General features: G+C 38.3%; 1 protein-coding gene across 1 annotated transcript; it reads right to left on the bottom strand.

Annotated features, from left to right (window-relative positions):
- Positions 1 to 759: 759 nt before the first annotated feature.
- On the bottom strand, positions 760 to 25,805 carry TMEM168 (transmembrane protein 168). The gene is made up of 5 exons (XM_036401433.2): positions 25,755 to 25,805; positions 20,590 to 21,855; positions 12,067 to 12,209; positions 9,553 to 9,827; positions 760 to 5,310 (listed from the first exon to the last, which is right to left on the bottom strand). Exons 2-5 carry the CDS (start codon positions 21,781 to 21,783, stop codon positions 4,763 to 4,765), a joined length of 2,160 nt encoding a protein of 719 aa, XP_036257326.1. The 5' UTR covers positions 21,784 to 21,855; positions 25,755 to 25,805; the 3' UTR covers positions 760 to 4,762.
- Positions 25,806 to 26,087: the final 282 nt, after the last annotated feature.

Below are 26,087 nucleotides of genomic sequence, written 5' to 3'. Positions count from 1 at the left end.
CAAAATTAAACTCCTTCTGTTAAAAAAACTCCAACCAACCAAGAGGTGTCGCTCAATCATCCTTGTACTCAGCCAGTCAATGTGCCAGAAGAACTGGCCATGCCTTCTTGGCAGCTCAGGACATTGGATTACCACTGAGATACCCATCACCCCTTATCACAGTACCACTCTGCTTCTCCATTGCCTGCCAAAATCCTCACTTAACAAGTCCAAGCCTGTTAAGAGGAATGCTGGGACTGTTCCATGAGGACCAAGTGCAGGAACCTCCCCAGCAATTTCTGTGAGAAGCAGATGTGTGGATTTGTCATCCTCACGATTCTGCAGCAACAGTTTCCTTCTACTTCCTCTCCCAGGCTTGATCTCACACAGGAACCTTCCATCAACTTGATCTTACTGGAGATAAGAAATTTGACTAACTACAAGTACTCATGTAAAGGAAGTCTTCAATTATATCTCTATAAAATTATGTCTTGAAGTATAAACAGCATTTTTACTAGCTTGTTGAATAAGTGATAAAAAAGACAAGGTGAAAGGCATTAACAATTTAAGCTAGTATTTCTCATTTCTATTAAATTATTAAACTAAAAATATTCCTTAGAGTATTTTCAAAATACTCTATTTTCCATAAACTCTGTTGCAATTTCTAGTTATAAAAAACCTCCTGTGAAGCAAGCTGTACAGCAAACCCTCATGTAATTCAAGAGGGAGCACAGAAATCTGGAAAGCGATCAAGACACAAACAAAAAGATGAAATTGAAATGAGCATCCAAAACAGCAAAATATATTTAAGCAGTATCACAAATACACTCAAAAAATCTATTTACACATCTAAAAACCGTATATTCAGTAAAAATCCTCTCACAAAAGGTATTTATAAACAAGAAAATTAATCTGATTTTGTTGTCTACTGCTGGCAACAGAGGTGCTTTGCTGCTAGCAAAGCATTAACTATGCTTTTACAAAATATACAAAATTATTTTGGGAAAAACTTGAACTGAAGACTGGACAACAACTACAAGGCATACAAAGCATAAGGAACTGCAAGTACATCACTCTAGTAGTGCAAAAATGAAGAATAATGGCTTTTTTTCCCCCCCAATACTTGTTCAGAGAAAAACACCACTGTGAATATGCAATTTGAACCCCTTTGTAGACTCAGTGCATTTGCATGTTTCAGCAAGGCTGGTACTATACAGGAGGTAAATGAAACAAAGTCAACATAAAATCATGCTGTGACACAAGTTTATAACAAACTTTATAGCAAAATGTCTGAATATACAGTACAGAGACAAACCTTGCAAAAATGTTTCTCTCTACCCAGAAATCTGTACACGTTACCACTAAACAACATGTAGGTAACTGATAGCATATGCAACATTCTTTGGAATTAGATTTAAATTTCCTTCAGGCCCTGTCTTTCATACAGGAATAGCAGAAGGGTAACTCCTCACTTAGATCACAGGAGCTCCCAGTGTTCGTCCCTCAGGCACATGCCCAAGGCTGGGCAGAGACCTGTGGAGAGGCATAAGCACCAGGAGCTGGAGAAAAATTCCACCTGGGAATGTGGGACACTGTAGGATGCTTTGATAGAAGTCAGTGCAGAAGTGAAGAACTGATGAAGTTGAATTCCTCATCATCCATAGCCCTGGTTTGATAGTGTTTTGAAACACATGACAGTCTCTTTGTCCAAAAAGGCCTCATAATAGGAACAGCTGTAAACATTTCTTTTAAAGTTAGCATTTTCACCATGCCTTTGCAGTAACAAAATCAGAAGTAGGAACACCTTAGCTCATGTTGGAACTACCCCAAATTTAGAAAACCAGAGGTCTGTAATTGAGAAAATAGAAACAAATCTGCAAACACATGATTAGTTTTGCAAATAGTATTTTTGCTCTCTTTTTCAGGTCTTTATGTGCCTTTCAGCAAACAGCTAAATAACACCCAGTCTATCCTAGGAGAAAAATCTAACTTTGGTAAGTAAGCTGGAAACCATTTAATATCCAGAGGCAAAACAGCAGGACAAACTGTTCCATTTATTCTGCCCAGAGCTAAGTCCATCACTGCACTACACAGCAGATTCCTGTTCACAGATTCAGGAGAGGTCAGGAATCCCACACTTTTCTTGTTCCCTTTCATGTACAAAAAGAAAGATACAGATGATGTCCATAAAAATGTAACAGTAGCAGGTAGAATCTTACCCATTAAGATCTGTCAATTATAATTAGTGGCAAGTGTTATGGTTGATATTTAAAGCTTTTCCAGAACAGAAAGGACTAACTTCTTGACTTCAAATGTTCAAAATGTTCACAGGGTTGCTATGAGGTATTTATGGGGACTTTACTAAAATTTCAAAGGCTCAAGCTCTAACAGTTTATGATGCAATCAGGTGAACTTCTACTGAAAGAGAAGTCAAAACAATGGTGATTTTACAAACCAAATGTAAAGGAGTCTTTATGCATCTATACTCAAGAGCTGATGACCAGGAATGGAAGACAGTGACTTCTGCAGAAGGCAGCACTGCTTTTCTGCAACCTGACAGATCCTTGTTCAACCCAACTTCAAGTATCCACTTTATGTGCTTGAACAAGGAGCTTAGGTACCCAGCTCAGGCTCCAGAGGATAGCTTAGAGGTGCTCTAAGGTTATTCAAGAGATGTAAGGGATTTGTCTGCTTGACCTTTGGCACAGAAAGCAAAACAAACAAAAAAAATGCAATGCCCTCAAAAGTCATTCTAGAATAGAGACTAAACCAGTCTTCCTCTGGAAATATTTACTTCTCCTTGCTAATGAGCAGTGGAGCACTTCAGGTCACTAGCATGGATTCAGGTATTTGGTTTTTGAACATCTGAATTTAAATGAGATGACTCCTACCTCTGTCTCCCACATTAGGACCTTAAGTTGGATACCTGAAGTCAGGTGGTGTGAGAACCCTCTGTCCTTACTGACAACTGCCACCTCTTGATTCCCTGACAGAGCTGCAATCACAGCATTTATTCAGAGAAGACCCAAAGGCATTTAGTCTTCATAGGATATAATTAATCTCTTATTTCTTTATCCCCTTCTCACACTATGGAAGGGGATGGAGAAAGGGAAAGCAGTGTGGGAGGCAGTGCCTTGGCTAAACAACATTGTGTAATACATACTAATGAAGAAACTTAGTGGCTGCCACTTTTAGATCTGAGAAAATCACCATTTTGAATCTGGTGGGTACAAATTGCTTTGGCTGTTGTAGCTCTCATCATTTATTTCAGGAGCTACTGATGGGTATCAGTGCTAGCAGATTCTCTAACTTGGCTGGCTAAAAAGCTCAAATGGCATTAGAAAAAGCCATGATGGCAAAGACTTATTGAGCTACATATTATTTGCATGTATTTAAATAAAAAAAATTAATAAGTTATCTTTTAGACAAATATCAGCTGCTCTCTAACACTTTTATTAAAATACTGATGGAAACAGAAAAAAGTGAACTGTATGTCTACTGAATTGCACACACATATGCAAATAAATGACCACAAATTGTACTGTCTTAGCCACTTACTTGTTTCACTCCTAATTTTCTGTACTTGAAAAATTGACATAAAAAAAGCTATGCAGCTTTTATGACTGAAGGAAAGGATTTCTAGAGTCCCATCCAGCTCTGGAAGGATTAAAATCAGGACCTTGTGGGTGGGAGAAAAGACTTAAGGAATACTGAGGATTCCCTCTTCTCCTAAGGGAATAACCCATTCAAACAAACTTTGCTTGTGGTTTTAATAGATAATGAATTCACTGGTCCAACTCTGTACTCAGAACTTCACAGAATCAAGATCTTAGCCACAACAAGGACTTCAGATAAACATGGAAGCAAGACAACACTCATATTCCCATTTTTTATCTAAGGATTATTTTCTTTGTTAAATTTCTTGGGTTTTGTTTTGCTTTGTTTTCTTCAGATTAGCTTTTCACAATACAAACTAGTAAGAGCCTGGAAATTTGAGAATCACTTAGCAGGTGAGGGAAAAATGTTCACTGCAGTTTTTATTCCATATATAAATTAACTTCTGGGAATGTATGCTCAAAGATCACCAGCAAGATATTTTATGTTGAAAGTAACACTGAATATTTTTAAAACTCCCTTCAAAACACACTTCAAAACTGTCTGAGAAGTATCAGAGCATTAAAGGGTTGTCTGATTTCCTTGTTTTCCATGGCAAGTTTCCACTGATGGCAGTAGACAACTGAGGCAGGGCACAAGATGTAAAAGCAAATAAAACTAAAGCTTTTTGGTAGCTACTTACATACAGTAGCTATATATTCTGGGGTTTTTTTGGCTCAGTGATCCCACCACATAATTTCAAGCACACATAAATTGATTGGGGTAGTAGGTTGGTTTCTTTCCTCTATTTAAACTGTATAGTGAACATAAATGACAGATCAGCATCGTGTAACATTCACAGGAGCTCCTGTCCATCAAACTGGTGTCTCTAAACAAAGGCTGCCTTAAGTAAGACATATGAACATGGGACCTGTCTCCAAAATGCATGGTCGTATTAAATAAGTCTCTTACAAATGTACATGTAACAAAATTTAAAATATCATAGTTCTACCCTCTTCTGTTTAAGATTGCAATTTCTAACTGTTGCATATACTGTAGCTGCTCAAAAAGCTGAATAAAGTGAGTAGAGCAGACTTTTTCAGAGAAAAATAGTAATAGAAAAAGTTTTAAATATGGTACAGTGAGAAAGTTCACAAAGCTCTCACTTCATTTTCTCTTTGGTTGCTGATTAGGATTTGACGAGTTTGAAGCCCTGTCCTGTATCCAGCACTGTGGGAAGAAACCAACTCATTTTCAATCTTTTTAAGCACCTAAAGCAAGCTTTACAGACCCAGAACAGATTGAGACCACAAAACCAGTTTGCCAAATGTACTAATGGATAGGTGATGCGTGGGAAGTACATCATCCAGTGTTTGGCAACATCACTTCCCGTTGGCAAATGCAGAGTGTAGTCGCTCCAGTGCTTTGAGACCCCGTACATGGCTCTCACCGTGCGGCCCTTCTCAGACCAGCTGATGCTGCTGTCAGGGTTACAGTTGTACTCAACCCATTGCCTGGTGAAGTCACCGAGCTGTGGAGGGTCTGCTTCCTCGATGTCTACAACTCTGGCCATTTCTGCTCCTTGCACAGCAACATACTGGTCATTTACTTTTCTTACTTCTTTAACCCAAGGCTGAGAGTTCTCACAGTCTAAAACAATGATCAGTCGAGAACAAAAAGTGCCGTTCTTTTCTCTCCACCACTCCAAGAGCGTGTCCAGTCGTAAAGCATCACCCCCTGCCACAAGGACAAAAAGATTTAGCATCAGGATGAAGAAACAGAGACTTCTGCAGAACTTTAACTGTTTTGACTGGTTCTAAGAATCCCTTACTTGAACAATCTGGACAGATATAACAGATGTTTTCAATTCATCCTTTCTGTCTGTAAATGCTGCATATCTCCATAGAGGTATTAACTGACTTGCTCTGGCAAATAAAGCCATTAACTTACCCTTGATTAGAAAGAAAACCCACCAACAATAACAAAAAAGGAATTCCTTTACAGAATGAAAGAAATTATAGGCAATTGATGAAATCTGGAAAATACAGATAAACTGAAAAAATCTGAAATAAAGTTTCTTTTGTATTAAATCTTAATAATTTTAGGAACAGGAATAGGACTCTTAGAATGTTTTTATGAATATTAAAAAAAGACTCGTCTAAGAGATGAATTTAGAGGAAAATACATTTTCAAATGGTGGGAACCAAAGCAAGCACAAAAATTCACATGACCAGGAATGAAGAGATTCTCTCTAGAGATAGCTGTTTTCAGAGCTTCAAGAAAACAGGTATCGATTTACAACTCAATGAAACAAAAATCTCATTGGAATTTTTCCACAATATTCTTTTCCTATCAGGTCAGAAGACCCTTGCAACTAGTCTCCAACTTCTTGTGTTTTTTCTAGCTCCTGTTCCAACAGCACTTTGAAAGAGGAGATTGTAATTAAACCTGAAATGTTATCTATTGTGGGAAGTCCTTCTGCTTAAATGTACTGAATGCTGCAGGATCTGTGTAGCTTTGAAAGGCAGACTGCTTACTTACTCAGGTACCTGAGGACAACATCTTGCAAACAACTCTCCATTGTCTCCCCAGTGATACTAAAGTAAAGAACTGGTATGCCTCAGTTCTGGCTAGTTGAAGCTATGATACAGGTTTACAACAAAATATTGAAGTTTCAAAATATCAACTTAAAAAAAATGAAGAAAAAGGAGAAAGGTATTTAAAATAACTGAATTTTAATTCCAGAGTGATTTTTCACTAGTGACTATGATGAAGCAGTGTTTAAAATGTTGCTAGCTGCATATTTCAGCACTTACAGTTCTACCTGTAAGGGGTGACAAAAAAGTGCTTCAAATTAATATCTCAGAATTAAAGTGTTGTGCATGCTATTGTAGTTAAAGTAAAAGCAAAATTCCAGGGCTGCACCTTTCTCCAAGAAAATGAAAAACTGGGAAATTTAGTACCAAAAAAATCTCTAGGATACAAACAAAAAGAAATGACTTGTCTCGGTACATGATCCTCAAATTGCTGTAGTTATTTACAGCAGAAACTTATACAGAAGTAGTTTTCTTTTTCTAGGTACACTTTCTGTGTGAATTATCTGTAAAATTTTCTTTATTTGTTCACATTTTAAAGGCTTATAAATAAACTTTATTAAAGTGTAGCGGTGTAGGAGTGCATGTGATTTCAAAACAGAACTGGATAGAATCATCCAAAGAAAACCATCTCATCCTTCACAGATACAAGCAAACACATGCTTGGCTTCCAACCCTATGGACCTCAAACACATGGGCTTGTCACCCAGCACAAGGTTTTGGCACCAAGCTGTGCAAGAAATGCAGGTGCCTGGCCACCTCTGGCTCTCTGGCAGGTTTAGCAGGACAACAGGTACGCCAACAGTTTCAGGAACAGAGACAAAGCTTTATTAGCCCAGCTCATGCCTTTGCCTTCACTCAGACAACATGACCCCCCAGGTCATTTGACTGCTCATGCTTCATGCATGACTAGTTAACAGTTTCTTTTTTACACCACAGTGCTGTATCTCAGCTTCCAACAACAGAGAAACATCATTACTGAATTAATTAATTCAGTAAGCCTCTTTTGCAATATGTCATTACAAAGCAAAGACTACACTGCTACTACTGTGCTGTACCATGGCATAAGCCAGCAGTGAGAAACTACTTTTTTAATCAGATGAATGGGTTTTTTTCATTGTTGTCATCTCTTTTCATCCTCTTTACAGGTCAGAGGATAGCACACATTACTGGAACTGATGGCCAAGGCTCCATCTGTCACAAAACGCCAGTGTCCAATACATGGGGCACAATTACAGCCTTTATATTTTCAGTTTCTACTTTCAAGTTCCATGCAGGAGCAGTGATATCTGGAAGGAGGATCACATTACATTCCACAATTTAACTAAAATTAATCACAAAAAAAAATGTGCAAGACCTATGACAGCTGCCTGTTCTCCTTTATGTGACTATATGTGTATCCATGTAGAAGCTGAAGATGTGTTTGGACAGAGAACTAAAAAGGAGCTTTGTGAGGAAGTTGAACACCACTGTATTTACACACTGGATCTTTCAGCACTCAGAGTATAAACAGTTACCTTGGCCTTTCTCCTAAAGGCTAGATATCAATTTAGGTTACAGCTACCTACATGCTGCAGAGGGACCTGAAGCCCCAGTCACACTCCAGGGTGGCTAGATGTAGTAAGCCAGGTCTGGGGTGAAAGCTGTCCAATTTTTGCAGCAACATTTGGCTCTACACATGCAAGAAAGCTGACTTTGTCTACGCTGCTGGCTGGAGCACAGGTGGGAGGTGGAGTTTTGCTGATAGTCTGCTCCACACAAGGTGTGGACACACTCAGCAATTCCACAGAGTGGCAGCTGCTCTTGTGGACAAACAACCCCCTTCTCAGAGAAGTAATTTGGCCACCCTACATACACTGTAGCTCATCACTTGCACTAAGGTCACAGTAAAAGCTGTGGCTTTTTAAAATCTCTGAAAATACAGATAAAGCCCTTGGGAGAAAATACACACTGTTTTTCAGCAGGTCTAAAGGTTCACGGATGGAGCTGCACCAGAACAGGTACAGAGCCTCCAGATGGAAACTGACTTGTGCCTGCGCACCCACCTCAGCCTGAGCACACAATGAAGGGCACGCCCCACCGAAGGGCACATGCACCTGGAGAGACACTGCTGACAAAGAGCCTGGAGCTCACAGGCAAAGTGCTATCCAAGAGAATTAATTCTATCCCAGGAAGAAAAAAGTTACAAATTTTAAATGTATTTACTATGAGATTACCATTCTGCACACAGTGACTTCAGTTCCCTACAGCAGCAGAGCAAGGCTAAACCTTGCAATGATTTGACAACTTCATTAAGTTTACCAAACAAATGGGCCAAGAAAGGGGGAAACAGTGAAGTCTATGCCAAGCATATGACAAGGCATTAAACTGGCACTTTAAATAGAGGTTTACAATCTTGAGGCTACACTATGCCCACAATCACTCCCAAAGTCCACAGTGTCAGCAAATCATACCTGTTTTTATGATACAAGGTTTGTTATATGTTTGAAGACCTGCTTTTGTAGTGTGAATTGTGTATCTGCCTCCTGTTTCTTTTACTGATTCTTTTACAAAAAAAAAGCAAAGCACATCTTAAAGACATAAATGCAGTCCTTCATGACAGTCAACTGACAGTGTCACAGAACACTCTGTAATTCCTTCTGTCATGTCCAAGGAATGAGAAAAGATTATGCTTGTTTGTTACAGTGAACAAATATTCCTCAAAATACTGGGGAAAATCTGTCTTTAGAGCAGGAGTGTGTAATTTCCACTTTTAATTCCATGCATGGAAAAAAGCAATCTTTAAAGTTAACTTGTTGAATACAAAAATCATGTGCGAGGAAAATCAGGGGAATATGAAACTGTGTTTAAACTTGAAAGAAAATATTTGGAGTCAACAACATTAGACAATTTTGAGAATAAGTGGAAGATTAGTTTGCTGTAAAAGGATTTTTATCAAGGTCAGTAAATACTAAAATGACAAAGTTAATGAAGTAACATACCTGACTGCCACACAATGCAAGGGAAGGAAAGAGCTACCTCTTAACAATAACTTACCTGCATCCCAAAGGGGCTTCTGCATTTCTCCATTCTCTCCACTAGCACAGGTAGTCAGCCTGCAACTTGGATTGTTTTCTCAATTTCTTGTAGCCTCTGAATCTCTTAACAGTCATGCTCTGTAATACTACAACCTTTTCCTTTCTTTCCTCCCTGCCAGGAAGTTGTATAAAACTGTTCTCCAAAGACTGATGGTTCTTTGCCATTCTGAACAAGCCGGTAGTAAGTACATTCAAAACTTCAAAGTTTTGCAATACAGTATGATTTTTTACAGAATTAATGAATTGAGTTGGAAAGGTTATCAATAATCAAAACAATTAACAAAAAAAAAAATCCCCAGATCACTTACCTGCCAGAGCCCATTCACCAGTGCCATGTGAGTGACCACTGTAATACAGGATGTAGGTATCGTGTCTGGGTCCATCTGCAGTCCGAAGTTCAAGGAAAGACTTGATCTTGGAGTGAAGGGTATCGAAGGTCAGCCCGCTTGTAGAGTAGTCACAACCATATGTCTCGATCATGTGATAAGCAAAAAATCTTTGGATGGCATTAAGCATGCCAGTAGACCTCAGATTTAACTCTTGGACATGGTCAGGTGGAAGAAGAGTTGGTTGGCCATCAGGACTAAAGAGAAGAACAGCTAATGATTATGGCTGAAAATTATTTTAGGCTAAGTGGACTTCTAGTAGCTGCTGCTATTTTCCCCTGTGCATATTCTGTCTGCTATGAGGTAGCACTGTTCTAAATTCAAATTTACTTCAAATTTACAGTTCATAAACAACTCAAATGACTGCATTTGAGTGAGGGACCACTATCTCCCTTCTGTCACACTTCAATTCCAAGCATAGTCTTACTCAACCCTATGCTATTCCTGCAATTGAGAGACAGAGGGAGAGAAGGAAGCTGTGATAGGAAGAAGGGAGGCTCCAAAAATTTCATGAAGTCCCACTGAGGAGCACTGCCTTCAGACAGGCACCTTTCATGAACAGCTGGGAAGAAATGCAGAGAAAACGAGTGCTAATCTGCACAAACCATAATGCAAACTAGTTTCCAATAATGGATGAAAGAGAAATCCACATACACACTTTGCTCAGATACTCTGAAACATGGAACTCACACAAATACAGTAATTCTATATATAAGAAAAATAAGAGTCCCTGGGTTCCAAAATTAATTTTATTTGTATCATTATCTATATTTTATATAAAATATAGATATATATATAACAAATAACCCCAAATATATACAGTATCTAAAATATCGAAAAAATACACTTTTTTTTAGGTCTACACAGCTATTCATTAATCATAATAACAGGAATTTGGTCTTGCAATACACTCAGTTAGGGGAGTGCTTTTCAGAATATATTTTCAGAAAGAGAAAAGCATTCATCACTCTTCAGCTGATGTAATAAGGGTAATGATAAGGAACATGACTGACAGCTGGGCCAAATTGGCCTCATTTATGCTCAGTTACAGACATGGAGAGGTTTTGGGAGTGAAAATATGGAGATAAGTCTTTACTTACTCTACTAATACAAAACATGAAATTATGGTTGTTTCCCTATATATGTATATATGTGTGTATTCTTAATGTATTTTGTTTCCAAGCCAATGCGTAAAGCTACCTAGTCTCCTTATTGGTCTAGCTAATTAAATTTTGTACCTTCTCACCTGTCTAGGGCTTTTATGAAAATTATTATCCACTGGTACAGCTACATTGAATAGCTCATCATTACTATTTGTCTCAGCAAGTGAAGACTGAGTTCATCACTGAAACAGTCAAGCTTTGTTAATAAGGAAGTTTAATTCTGTCAGGTTCTAAACAGTTGCTCAAGAGTATCTCATTTGCTCAAAATTAGAGGGAACTGTCTGTGTCAGAATAATATAATGCAATGAAAGAATTAAATTGTTACCATGGAAACAAAATTAATTTATTTTTATTGTAATGTAAATTTTGAAAATCTGTTTTTCAAATCTGTAACAATAATTGACAAGGATTTTTTTCAGGGTGCACAGCTGAAAGACTGTAAATCAGAAGCTCAAAAAATGTGTTTTTTACAATATTTAAGATACAGTTATTTAAGATTAGCATACTATCTTTGGTTTCTTTGATGTTAAGTTCTTCCTTATCCACTAAATCCCTTACACACACTGAAGCTGTGAAGTTTTCATAAATCGGGCAGTTCTATTTTGAAGCCTCTCATATCAACTTACTATATTTCTCTTGTGACTTGAAGAGATAATTTATATAGCTCTTGTTTATCACTTACAAAAAAATGTGCACACACTGATTTTAATTTTATGGCAAAAGCAGCATTTGCAAATTTAAAGCTTCTAAGAAAAACACACAAACGTGCAAATAATAATAGTGTAATGCCTTTACAGTAATTCATTTCTCATATGGTAACATTTACGTTGGAACAAAAACCAGCTTCAAATTCTCCACACCAATACATGACATGTAGTTCATCTGAAAATCTAATTGTAATGAACTTTAAATGTAGACACTACCTCATTTAATTGAATTCAAAAGTATTTTGAACTGATCTGTTTGGTTTATTCAATCTCCTCATGTAAGATACCTGGTCTCAGTCAAATGCCCCAGTCCTCCTTTGCGTGAGATATGGGCTGAGAAATCTGCCTGTGCACAGCTGGTCTGTATTCATCAGCTTTCTAAAAGCAAATTACCTAGACAGAAAGGTGGAGTTACTCATTCCAGGGCGAGAAAGAGGAGCAATAGAAAATCTGCCTATTATTTGAATTTGTATTTCATTGCTGAAAATCCAAGCAACAGCACTGCATTGCCTCCATGAGCAAACAATACATTCACACTGTGAAGCTGGAATGGACAGTAACCATACCTGCAAAAGTTGGTGGGAATCACAATAGCATACCCAACACACGTTCCTCCCAAGCAGTTTCCCAGATCATGGAAAAGCCCATGCGCCATGGACTCCAAAGGCAGAACAATCAGAAATACACTCATGAAGATCCCATTGGTTGGCTAAAAAGAAAATGAAGAGATTTAGGTATTGTATGAAAATCGCTTTGCTTGATCCCACATAATTGGGCCCTGAAACATGCAAAGTCTTACTGGTAATGTATATTTATTTTTCCATGTATTACATGGTGAATTACTGTAAAGACAAATGAAAAGCTTGGGGAGAAGGTGGCTGGTAAGCAACGATCACTCTTTTGAAAGGAATGCATTTAAAACACTGATAGCACAGTATTTAGCTGTAAAAACTGTGATCATATCTTAGTTTACCAACTGAGGCAAGAAAATCAAATGCCACAAAACTAATTATGTGCATAAAATAAGAAGATCTGTAAGCATCTGCAGGGTCAGCCTTATTCAGTGAGATACAGCACAGATATTATGTATCTAGGATCAGATGACAGCACACTGGTTTATTGCATCCATCCCTGGAGGTATTTAAAAGATGTGTATATGTGACACTTTGGGAGGTGGTTTAGTGGTGGACTTGACAGTGCTGGGTTCATGGCTGGGTGTGATGATTGAAGAGTCTCTTCCAACCTAAGCCATTCTATGATAAATATACATGTAACTTATGGAATACTATGTATCACACAAGACATGAATTCTGAGATCATTTGTGATTATTTCAGTTAAAAAGACAATTCTTTGTCAGTTACATAAATACCACATGAGTAAAGGAACATCCTCTACAGGACTTCATAGCATTCACAAAGCTAATACCCCATATGAAGCTTTCCTGCTTCAAAGGAAAAAAGCAGCTTTGGAAAATATTACACTTACTAATACATAGCTGATTTCTGTAAAAAACAATCAAACAAGAAGTTTCAACAGTTACATCTCAATCAATAGTACTAGTAAAATAAAAATGGACTTCTGAAATGCCAGATATCTCTGAGAGGCAGAACAGATAAGGATTCATTTTAGTTATTTAAGCATGATGTGAATGGGTTTAATCAGGTATTAAATTTTTTAGGATAGATAGAAACAGTATTATAATATATAATTAAACAAGCACTTTAATATCCATGGTGCATTTGCTAAATATTTAGGTTTGCTATGTGGCAAAGGAAGTTAATTCATAGCTAGAGATTTCTGTCTTGAGAAGAATCCTGTGGTCTCTGACCTCTTCTATGTTTTATTTGTGCTCTTTGTACTAATCTACAATATTAATGTTGTTATTTTTTTTTAATCTGGATATTGCCTTACTGTGTAAGACTCAGTGACTTGATGGGCACTGGTAGTTCAACTTAACACAAAGTCAACACTATTAATAATTTGGAAATTATATTATACTGAAAAAAATGACACCTAAACCAACCCAGAATTTGTTGGCACATGGCACGAGCTCAACTACATTCAGCTTTTAAACACAATTATTTAGCCTGAAAGAAGAGCTTTACCCATCTAATGCACTAAGAAAGAATAGTTGGCTACCTGTCCTGGTTTTAAAAAGTGTCCTATTACACTTGTGATGGAAGGATCTCACCTATGTTTCCTTGAAATGGTGACAACAATTAAACACCAGAATCTGATATTCAATAATAACTAACTGACAGCATTATCAACTGATAGCATAAATTACCTGAAATCACCAGAAGACAGGAAAGCTTAAAACACTGTATTATGGTAACACCTCAATTTGTTTTGTTGTTAATACAGAGAAAAAAATCCTTTAACTAAGGAAATATAATTTCTGTTTCAAATGTATCAGCAGCAAGTGTTTCTTTTTGTTGCTCTGTTTTCCCAACACATTCTGAAAAGTGGCAGCAACAAAGACTTATAAAGCTCTGGCTATATTTTTTTTCTGTAGAAACCTTATGAAGTATAAGACTTTGTTGAAAAAGCGGAGTTTTCTAGCTAAATTAATTTCAAGTCTTGGAGATGTAGTTTTCCAACTGTACATTCCAGAACGGTAATGCAAAAAAAAAAAAGGGAAGTATTTTTGTGACAAGTTCAGCTTTTACACCACATATAAATATATTTTCTTGGACTTTAATAAAGCAAACTACTCCTATATTGCATTAGTGTTTTGATAACAGTGAACATATTACAAAATAAAAACAAGAGCAATCATAATGTCCTAAATAATTATTAAACTATTATTAAATAATAACTATTATATTATTATTAACTATATTACTAAACAATAACTATTAAATAATTAATAAACTATTATAATATTACTTTATATTAATTTTATTGTAGTCCAATTACAACAATACCCTCTCGTTCTAAATACTCCCTGCATTTCCCCAATCCCCTAAACATATGCAACTAATTAAACCCACAGCATTCTGCCACAACACAAACTGAAATGATCACAAAAACTCACTCTCACTGAGTTTAGCTCCTAAAAAATACTTAAATATTGAAAATGCTCTTACTAATATTAAAATACTGGCAAAGAAAATTCTCAAGTACTTGTGAAATAAGGGTGTCACACAGAAGCACTAAGGATCATCTCGGTGATCCATCTTGCTCTGTATCCTGCTTTGAGTTTGTACCAAATATTACAACAGGAATGGGAAATAAGCTCTATAATGCTATGAATCAACTCAGCTCCATCTGAGGTTTCAACTGTGTTGTCTTTTAGTGGCCATCTTATGCTACGGAATAGGAAAATGTTGGATATTTTACATTTGTAGACATCCATCTAATGTAAAGATGCTGGCAATTGCTGTCAGCACTTTTTCAACAGTTTTGATTTAGAAGAAATATGTCACAAATGTAAAAGTGCCTAATGATGATTAGAACAAATCTATAGTAGGATAATAAAATCCTACTATATATATATAAATACAGCACAGCAAAAAAATGACTAGTAACATTTAAAAATACCTAAACAAGAAGAACTTCAAATAGCAAAAAATATCTGATTTAGTTATTGCAGTAAAACTGAAGACAGGTTCCTCCCTTAAGATAAACAGCTAGAATTCCAGATGGAAACTGTCAGTGCTTTATTAAATCCCAAAGATTTGGTGACTGGTCCTTAATGGAGCAGATGGCCATGGATGTACAGGCAGAGCCAGAAAGGGATTTTGTTCTTTCATGTGTTCAACCCATTTTCATTGTTTTCAATTGCACTAGCAATGTGAACCTGCAGTACATCCCTGAACTCCAAGTGCCCATTGATTCCAGACAGACTGCTCAAAAAGCAAACAGAAGACAGGGACCATCTAGGCAATCCTACTGAAAAAACCCATGAGAAATCATTTTATCTCTTAATCTTCAGGGGTTTTTTTGGGTTTTTTTTGCCTTTGTCTGTCTTGTTCTAAAGGAATTAACAATTAAGTCTCATTTCAAATAACACAGAAAAGGTAAAAGAAAAAAATCTACTCCTTGCCTCTGATGACTGGAATGACAGACAATAATAAAAGAGTGGTGAGATTTCACTAGTGGTAGTGTTTTTCCACTTTCTCTTTTTTTGAGCACTGTTTCTTGTTAAGTGTAACTGTTAGAACACCAGAAGAATTTAGATGTATTTTACAGCCAAGATGTCATTTTATATTCATGGATAGGACAATTTCCATCCCAAAGAATAACCACTGTTTGAAGCAGAATAACTCTGGAACTGTACTTAATTATGGATGTGTGACTGAAGAAAAAACCCCAAAATGCATAAAATGTTAGTTTAAATTGGAAGCCAATTACAAAGACCTATAGAAGAACCCTTCTGTTTAAAACAAAAATGAAACACTAAACATATGTCAACTAAGATGGTCACAGGATCACTGAATGGTTGGGGTTGGAAGGAGCCTCAGGAAATTATCTGGTCCAACTCACTGCTCACACAGCAGGGTGCCTGGGATTATATCTAACAGACCAGTAACTGAGAAAGCTTACTTTGAGAAAGATGCCTTTGTGCATTTCCAAGCAAAAATACTGTCCTGCTTTCCATTATCCAAGCTGAAATATTTACCTGTTTTTATACACAGACACACAAAGATACACAAAACTCCCCAAACAAACAAAGTATAATAAAAGAACACCCTCTATGACAGAGAAGGCTGAGGAGAAAAAAGGTAACATGCTAACATTCAATGAATAGCTTATGTCAAATGAGGATAAGATCTACATTACAGGTAGAAAAAAGCTTAAAGACAAAATTTGTAAAGCTACAAAGGACATCAGCTACCAGAGGAAACAGTCTTATAACAAGTTACCGAACAGAGAGTCTATGGAGATCAATAAATAATCCTTTACTTCTGACTATGAGAAGAGCAGTGGGAAAATCTAGGAAAGAGTTTGCAGAAAACAGTTGTCACAATCACCGGTAGATAGATTTAATGTGCTGTGTTTCCCATCCCTGACTCCTGTTCTAGCCATGGGAAAGCCTGTGCTTTTATCTACATGCATTTGTTCCAGCAAAACCACGTGCAGTTATCAGTTTAAAAGCAAGCTAAAAACTCTGATGTTTTTAAATACAAAAATGTGAATCCTGAAACTAATGAAATTTTGACAGCACGCTAAACACATAATAGACTCTTCAGACTCACAATGAATACTTGACACCAGAGATCCCCTTCAGGACTGAGGAGCTCTTGAAGTGGTGGTGACAGCAGCAAGGTGTGCTGCCACTGTGGATTTCAGCAGGCAACCTGAGGTAGCCCTCGGGATGGGACTGGAGAGGAAGAGAGCCAAGGAGGGCTGAGCACACACTGGAGAGAGGAAGGCAGCAAAAGTACACATGATAGAGGGTGAGTTTGAGAAGAAATGGTGAGCAGTGAGCAACTGCTCACTTAGGAGCACTTAGGGCTTAAGAGCTGATGGAATAGTAGAAAAAGAGGGAATAAAGGTATTAGAAAAGAAACTCAACAGGACAGTATAATAACAGCAAAGCACAAGTATTGAAGGCAAATCAGCAAGAAGAGGAAAAACTCTCAGTGAAGAAAAGAAAGGAGGGAACTAAACTTGAGCAGACAGACAGATGAAAAAAGGCAGGAATGGCATGCACATTTGACAAAACACGGAAAGAGGCCAGAGGATGCAGCAGAGTCTCTGGGGGGAGTAACAGAAACAACAAAAAATAGTTCCAAACAAGAAAAGCCTGAGGAGGATTGGATTAAAAATACAAGCCAGGAAGAAAAGCAGGGGTAAAGAGAAGGAGAAAGACTGGATATGATTTGCATTCAAGTTATTCAACCTGTGATGTTAATACAAGTATGTCTAAGTAAATATAGATGTTACTATATATATGTGCAACCACACCAGAATAGAAACTACAAAATCATTAGCTCTCCCCCAAAGAGGAAAGTACTCATACAGACAGTAAACTTATTTTGTCTCCTATAAATAATTCAAGTTAAATGGTACAGTCCATTTAAGTATGAGTATTCAAGCATGTAAGGAATACTATTATTTTACTAACTCATAAAATTCCCTAAAACCAAGAATAATGTACTGAATAATGTACTTCATTCCATTACTTTACTGGCCCTAACATAGTTAATCTTTCTCCTGGTAATACTAAATACAAGCCTTCAGGAATAATAATTCTCTTTAGCCAGTCAGTAAGAAAACCTGTAGATACCTTGGCATAGAGCATTTAACAAAATTTGATTTTAAGTTTTTGAGAAAAACAGTGCCCCAAACCTTTCCAAGATCTTTGAAAATTAAAAGCTCTTCATCTGCAAAATTTTCATCATTTTATTGGATTCTTGAAGAAGTAATATCTGAGTCATTTGCATGACTTCTTCTGGATCTTTGTCCAATCCAAGGGCCTAATTACGACCGGGCACATGATTAATTGCTGAATTAAGTTGGCACTAAAGAGTCTATTGATCTGACTGAAATTACTCACACAAATGTAAAAGCAGGTGCTGACCGTTTCCTGCAGATTCTGCAAAGAAAATGTCCGTACATTTTTACCAGCAACACAAGACATCTTTCCTCTGCAGCTCTAACAAGGATTATTCTCAGAAGCAGACCATGTCCCAGCTGAAACACACCCCATTTTTTAATGCACCCAACTTTAACACATTATTTTTACAGTTCTCCCCAAGCACATACCCAAGTACCATGAACAGAGACTTTAAACCCTTGTCTTATTACAAAGGCAATGCTCCCCTTCAAGGAAGGTCATTGACTGACAGGACTTTTAGCCTCAACAGCTCTGCATCAGTAAGAAAACCACTGTCCCTGCTACAGCAAGTTAATTCACCTTACTTTAAAAACCTTTCCACAAAAGGAGATTTGATATCTTTCTGGCATTTTTAATAAAATAGGATACTTCTAGACACCAATTAACAGACAACTGGTGCTTTAGGTCTTGACTTTTCATACACATGAGATTCGTACGAAGCACAGATATTACAGTTACTAGAAATGTTAAGAGGGCATATATAATGTGCCTGCAAAACATTTTCCATGAAAGGGAACCCCCCTCTTCCCACTACTCCATTTCTGGCTATAACTGAGCTCTTTTTATAAGCTACTGCTAATTATTTATAGCTGACTGTTAGGAAGAACCTTTCCAAGGCTCAGATTTTTAGCAATTCTATTCATAGGAGGTCAAATGGCAGACCACAAGTAATTTTAAGCCATCTCTTTTATCAAATGCACTATCATTAAACAAGCTTTCAGTAGTGAGGAAAGGTATAAACAAAAAATGATTCATCTTTCAGGTCACTTTCAACAGATTTCAAATATAATTCACACATACTGAAATAGCTACAGAAATCCCAAACTAATGTTGCAAAGACTGAAAATTCTTACATCTTACATATGCAAAAAATGTTTTAAATAATCTTTAGAAGAGCAAACACATTTTCAGGAACTGAAGACCGAGGAATACTTGGCATTCCTAAGAAACTCTAAGGAAAAATATGTTAAAAATGTAAATGTAAAGTATAAAAAAAATTCCTTAAGATAAGAATGTATGAATGGCTGTATTAATCTGCACCAAAGGCCCATCCAGAAGAATGTCTGGTCTCCAAAGAGGCCAAATTCATGCCTAGGAGAGATGTAAGGACAGAAAAAACATGTTTCCTGAATACTTTAACCACTCGTGGCTCAACAACTCCCTGAGCCAGACGTGGTTTCCAAATAGTACACTGACCCCTGTGAATTTTGTCCAGCTTCCTCCTGAGCCTCTTCAATCATGGGGCACCACACATGGCATGCCATGATACACAGCTCCAGAGCGCAGCAGCATATGAGGAACTATTCCTACTTACCTGGCTACAACCCACTTCTTGCCAACTTGATTCCCCTGAACTTTTGCACTGAATCGAATTTTTGGTTCTGTTTCCTTCTGTCCATTCTGCAAGTCCAACCACAGCTATGAGTGCTGATAATCTTCCAAAAAAAAGGCAAAACTACCCAGTGTTTCTTGGAGACTTGTCTGTTAACCTCTCATGCTCTTCATACAAAAAACAAAACCCCAAACCCAACATAGTTACAAAGTAACTGTTAATTTAATCTTCCACTAATTTCTTAAATACCATTCATCCACAAAGTTATTTAATCTGAGAAAATCTGCAGGATTAGAAATTCCAAAGGAACGGGCAGGAAATTGCTCTGGAAAAAGTACAAACACATGTCTGTAAACCTGATCTACTGTAAAAGGATATTTTATATACATTATTATATGTTTGTAATTTATATAAGAGGTCAATGGACACAAATTTGTTATTGTGGTTTGTATCAACTTGAAAAAGAAATGCCCTGTTGCAACTATGACAACACACCATGTGTCTTAAGTTGGGCACTGAACAAACATTTTGAAAGAAATGTATGCTTTCTGCTAAAGAAAAGATAACATCCTTAACTCATAAATGGAAAGAAAAGTCAAAGGCCACTGTGTGATTTTAATGACTGGTCTTCCAGATACCTTATCCTGGGGTGCATAATCAGATTTGATGGTGAGACACTTAAAGCTCATGCTATACCAACGATTTATCAGTTTATCAGCTGATCTCTGATTCCATGTAATTGATTAAAAGCAAACCAAAATTACTGAAAATTACACTATTTAATACATTTCAATCTAATTAAAATAATCCACAACAAAAGCCCTAGAATTAGTGAGCATTACTAGGGTTTAACACAGTGATTTATTCTGAAAACAAATTTTATGGCACAATGAATTCAAAAGCAAAACAATTTCTGATGTAGGTAAATGCAAAATACATTGCTCACCTCTTTTGCCCTGAAAGCACTTACCTTTTCCCATGCTACCAACATAAGGAAGCTGGTAAGTTGCACTTGCTCTAACAGGCCACAGACCAGGCAGCTTAAAGTGTTAAGTGCAAAGCCCAGGACCGTGAAACCACGCATTCCAACTTAACCCGCAGCACACCATCAGATTTTAGGAATTTTAGGGATCCAGCAATTCTCAGGATTATTGTCAAGAGGAGATCAAGATAAAGAGATTATTATTTACCTGCCAAGAGACCGCTCCCAAAACAGCAGTCGCAACAAGGCTGAAAAATACCAGCTGCTCTGAGATCAAACAGAAGTGACGCATTCCTTTAGATGCCATGACTCTGTCCAGGCTGTTGTTTTCTGCTCGGTGAGTATAGTACACCTTGTGGCAGTCATTGAGTTTTGTGTGAAATCCCCAAAGAGTTATAAAAAAAATCACATGACAGATCATCCAGAAAATTCCAAAAATAGAAAAACCAGGTATCACAAAATACCAGAGGTCCAAATCACGTAGTTTAAAGGCTGCAAGAATGAAAAAGATTAGTTCAATGACTCCAACTGAGATGACAGAAAGCCGCCTGCAAATTTTACCACGGTATAGGTATGGCTTCCATCGCTCAGTAACCGAAAGTCCACTGAAGTAAACGTCGAGGAGGGGATCTGAAATGAGGCAGCTGAAGAAACACGCCAAGGCAAAAGGGTTTGTGGGGATCTGCAGTGATGGAAAAAAGAGTAGGGATGCAATGGCTCCAAAAATTGCCAAATTTGGAATTGCCAAAAAAGACTTCAAACGTAAGTCAATAATCAACATGGCCAAAGCCAAGACCAACAGAATAATACTTAGAGATTTTTCTACCAGCATAGTTGTGCTGGCAATTGCAAATCCAACTAGCTCCAAAAACTCAACCGTTGTCAGCAGAGTTGGTCGATGATGGACACAACCACAAATCCTTTCAACTAAAGCACATAATATCCTTAAAACAATGGCAGAGAGAAGCAAATATTTTGTAGCTTCTTCTTTCACATCCATTTTGAAGGCAGAATTATTGAGAAAACAGAGAAGGCCAAGCAAAAAACCAAACCAAAGATTGGAGAGACTCAAACTTGCTGTTTCCATTGAAAAATAGTAGTACAGTATGCTGGCAATTCCAAGAACAAAGAGCCCCAGAATAAATATTACCAAAATCAGTGCATCTGCAGTTTTTTCCCACCTGACATAAAGGCCCATGCAAATGGCAACCAGCAGGTTGATTCTGGCAAGATAGCCAAGGTATCTGACCGATGAGTGCATGTTCACTTCTCTGTTTGCCTCTTCTAGCCTTGTCATTGCTGCATAGAGACAGTGACTAACACAGTACCGCAGTGACCTACACATGTAAACGGCAGGGAGGGCTTTCACCCACTTGACCGACAGTAAATATTCGGGTTTCATCCAACAAACACAATGCAACTGCTGCCTTCTGTAATATCATTTCAGTAACAGTGGTCCAGAACCCTTGAAGCCCTGGAAGAGAATTAAGAAAAGTTTTAGTGCCAAATAATTCCTTATAAGCCTATAGAACATAAATATGACCCATCCTGTCACATGAAGAAGTTTAGTATCTAGAGTAAAAAGAACACATTAAAAAGACCAATTAAGTGTGAAAACCAATATAAAATGGGTCCTGCATAAACCTTATTTCATAACTTGAATGAGAGGAAAACAATCCTGGCCTGTTTTCCAAAAAACTCATTGATTACCTATCTCTATTAGATATCTGTGGATATCCAAAACCCTTCTATGATAGCCACTTGCTTCTAGAACATTTCATAATTATTTTAAAACACTATTTTATTTCGCCATTACATTTGATAAGTTCTCATTTTCTATTAAATCTTTTCAGCATGCTTTGCAAGACTTCCTTTTAGCAGTGAAGTAAGTATATGATTCACAAAAAGAACTTCCCACTCAGTTAATGAGCTTAACCCAGAGTAAAAAAGATATTATTATCTCAATTTCACAAAAGGAGAGTGGACACAGAGATATAAAAACTGATTTGGTGTGATTTTCAGAGATTTCTTGTAATGTAAAATCAAAGCCTTCATTTGCACCCCTTCAAGTCAGTTTCCCCCCCCCTCCAAAAACAAGAAAACAAACAAGTTGATCAGGATAAATTTTATATTTAGAACAAAAGCACCTCCTACTCAGATCCATTTAACTGATGTGATTTTCTTTTTAATATAGTTACAAACAGACAGAAGTATTTTTAAGGGGCATTTTCTAATGTTATGGGCAGAGCTTCCAAAATACAAAAAGACACATGTAGCCTCCATAATTTTTTAAGTAATTAACTAATTTCCCATCTTAAAGAGATTTCTGAAGAGCGACTGGCATGATAGTGATACCAGAGTGCCAAGAACACTCAGTGCTAGGTTATAGCTTACTGCTTTTATTTATGTTGGTGGGGGAAGTGTTAAAAGACACTTTGACTCAAATGCAAAATTTAGACTTTATTCTCTTTTGAGTTTTAAATTCTTATTTTTTAAACCAGCGAACAACAAATGATGACGTGAATTGACTGATTTGCCCCTAAGTTTTGGCAGATTCAAAGACTGACACACAGTGTAAAACCAGCTTCAGTAATTGCTGCAGAGAAAAACTAGGCCTAAGAAATCCTATTGTTTAAATTACTTATTTGGTAACACATATTTTCAAATTATGCTATATACCAAAAAACAACGCAGATATTACTTGGAAGAACTATGCATTAAAAATTTGTTTACCTAAATAAGAATAATACACACCATATATTTAAAGCAAATTGCTATTATATGAAGTTATGATAAGTTAAAAGTTCTTTGGATGTCAACTGTGCATTTTCACAGTATTCATTATTAGTAGTGTTTTACAGATATTGACTTAATTCTGAGTTGCCTGGATGCTTAACATCTCACAATATCTCTTCCTTTACTTTCTGTTCCTCTCACCCTTTCGTTTCACTATTATACAGATAACACAAACGTGAGTTGGCTTTCATATTCCAGATTTAGGTTTCAGAGCACTGACTGCATCTCACTGTTTCTTGTACTACAATCAACATTCATTTTGGGGACAACTTAAACCATTTATTTCAGCTGCTACACATGCCCTCCCCTTGCCTCCTGCTCTCTAGTTCAAACCACGAATGCAGAGAAACTACTTCCCATCCCCTTTCAACCCACAGCACCAGCATGCAACTACTGCTACTCTGAAGAACATATGCCATCCCATCCTTTTAATCAGGATTCCTTTCTGGAACCCTCCAAGTCGAGAGGCTAACCCTATGAACGTTCAGTTGGACAGCAGCCCCAGCAGGCAGCAGGAATGAGCCCTTTGCTACGAGCAAACAGCAAACAGTGTGCTGCCTCACACCCGGATTAAAATTTTGCTGCAATCACGGAATTGTTTTCTGTGAGATTATTAACAGCAGCAAACTCCCCTCTAGGCAGGCAGCGAGCCACTCTGACAGAACACAACTCTCATTGCCTCAGCTCGTGTGGAGTTTTGCTGCCAGCACAGCACAGAAATATGAAACTGCTCTGCCCCTCCGCTGCGAGGTGCTGGGGTAGGGGAACAAATGGGGCAACGTGTCTGTTCCTACTGCAGAGACACAAAATCTAATTGGGCACAAGTAGTGAAAAAGGATTTGCAAAATGACAGCTCAGTCTGTGAATGCAATCTCTTCTTCCCGACTCCACCTTCTAGCCAATTAGCAAAAATGTGCACTCCTAAACCACACTATTAAACATTAGCATTTTTTAACCAAAATACATGGTCGACTTTTTGTGAAAAGGTGCATTTTCATGATTAAAGTATCCCATGACACAGCTATTACCAAATAGAAAGACAACAGCAATTCAATTTTAAAGAGAAATATCAATAACTGATTTGTTGTCTAAAACACACCTATTTGCTAGTAATTTCTGTCAACACTGTTTACACAGGGAGTGTTCAAAGTCCTGGGGAGGGGGTAGTGCTCCTGTGTTTGTTTTAAACTAATGGCTTTAAGGTTTCAGGTTGGACACTGTTATAACCAAAAAATCTGCCAATTTTTTTTTTGTGAGAAAAAGGTTACAAAAACTAGTCAGACCGCTGATGCTGCTGAAGTGCTACCTGTTTGTTATGATAATTACAAGTCGTTGTCGTTAATAGTTCCTTTTTGTATCAGTAAAGGCCCCGGGTGGGGTTACCTTGACGGCTCTTCTCCCGAGACAGTGAAGAGCGGGGACCTCCCCAGACAGTGAGGAGAAGGGACAAGACCTAAGAGGGGGAGCACGCAAAATAGCCTCAAGACCAGCATGCCATGAGAGGCTACTACTCCAAATGGACTGAAAAGACCCCCAAAACAACGAGCCAATACAGAGTTGGGAAATTAGAGTGATGTCTAGATCACTCCTAGTGAGGAGCGGAGTGCTGGGCCTGAAGAGATGCTGGGGGCTTTCGTTACCCCTCACCCTGAGCACGAAAATCCTCTCGGACCGTGACCCGGAGAGAGCGAAGAGACGAGGCTTAACATCTGAGTCACACCCGGAAAGCTCCCACGACAATTACACCCCCAGCTCTGTTCCTCGTGTACAGAGTTCGGCATATTCTCCTTCTATGAGTCACCCTGGGAGAGTCGGCAGAGACTGCAGACCTGTTGAGCTTCCCAATCTTGAGCTGATCGCTTTTGATAAAGGCATTAAAAGGAGAAAAGGTGTCCTGCTTCGTTTTATTTCAGACCCGACTTGCAGATCTCAACAAATCGCATTTAGATCTCAAACAGAACGTAGACACCCACTTATAACTATTTGTCAACTTTTGCAAATATAATTTTAAGGAAAACCTGGAGCCTCACTAACATTTAGAGACCAAATTATCTAGTAGCTTTCCTATATGTAAAGAAACACTGCTCTCAATGTAGTTTTAACCTTAACTCGTCTAAGAAAGTTGAAAAAACAACTAAACCCCAAAGCTGGTTCAGTAGTTAAGCCCAGGTGAGATCTATCTAAAACAGTGAATCCACTTTCCTTCACCTTTATTCTTGCAGTTTACCACTTTTTTTTTTTTTTTTTTTTTTTTTGCAGCAATTCTGCAAGAGTTCTTTTTTAAACAAAAAGTCCTATTTAGTTAATACATAAACACGTCAGACTTAACCTCCGGTGAAGGGCAGCGTTAATTTCCAGATGTTAACACCGCGCCCACAGCAGGGATAGCCGCTCTGGGGAAGGGCGCGTTCCCGGCTGGAGCTCCAGCTGCGGAGCCGGCCCGGCCAGGGAGGGTCAGGGCCGGCACTGGGGTCCCTCAGCAGCCTCCCCGCCACGCCGATCGGTGCTGGCGGTGCCCGCCCGGCCGCGCTGGGCGAGGAGCCCGCGGCGCCCCCGCCCCGCCCGGCCCGCTCTCACCTCACCGGGCGGCCCGGAGCCTGCCCGCCCCCCGCGCCGGCCGCCGCCATGTCGAGCCCGAGAGCGGCGCTTCCCGCTACGGGCCGCGCCGAGGCTCAAACACCGCCGCGCCGCCACGGCGCGGTCGGCTAGAACTGTGGAAAGGCCCAACCAGCCAAGCCATAAACCAAACCCATAAACACTGGTGCTTAGGCAGGCAAGCGGGAAAACTGTGATTAAATCAGGACTGCAAGGCAGACTGAGCCTTCCCCAGCCTGTGGTCCGGCTTCCTCGGCCTCGGAATGCGTTCCTCTGTACTCGGTGTCGGAAATGCACATTTTGAACTGGCTCTCG

The sequence above is a fragment of the Molothrus ater genome, chromosome 5 (assembly GCF_012460135.2).
Source record: "Molothrus ater isolate BHLD 08-10-18 breed brown headed cowbird chromosome 5, BPBGC_Mater_1.1, whole genome shotgun sequence".
Lineage (NCBI taxonomy): Eukaryota > Metazoa > Chordata > Aves > Passeriformes > Icteridae > Molothrus > Molothrus ater.
This window is presented reverse-complemented; position numbering and strand designations above follow the sequence as displayed.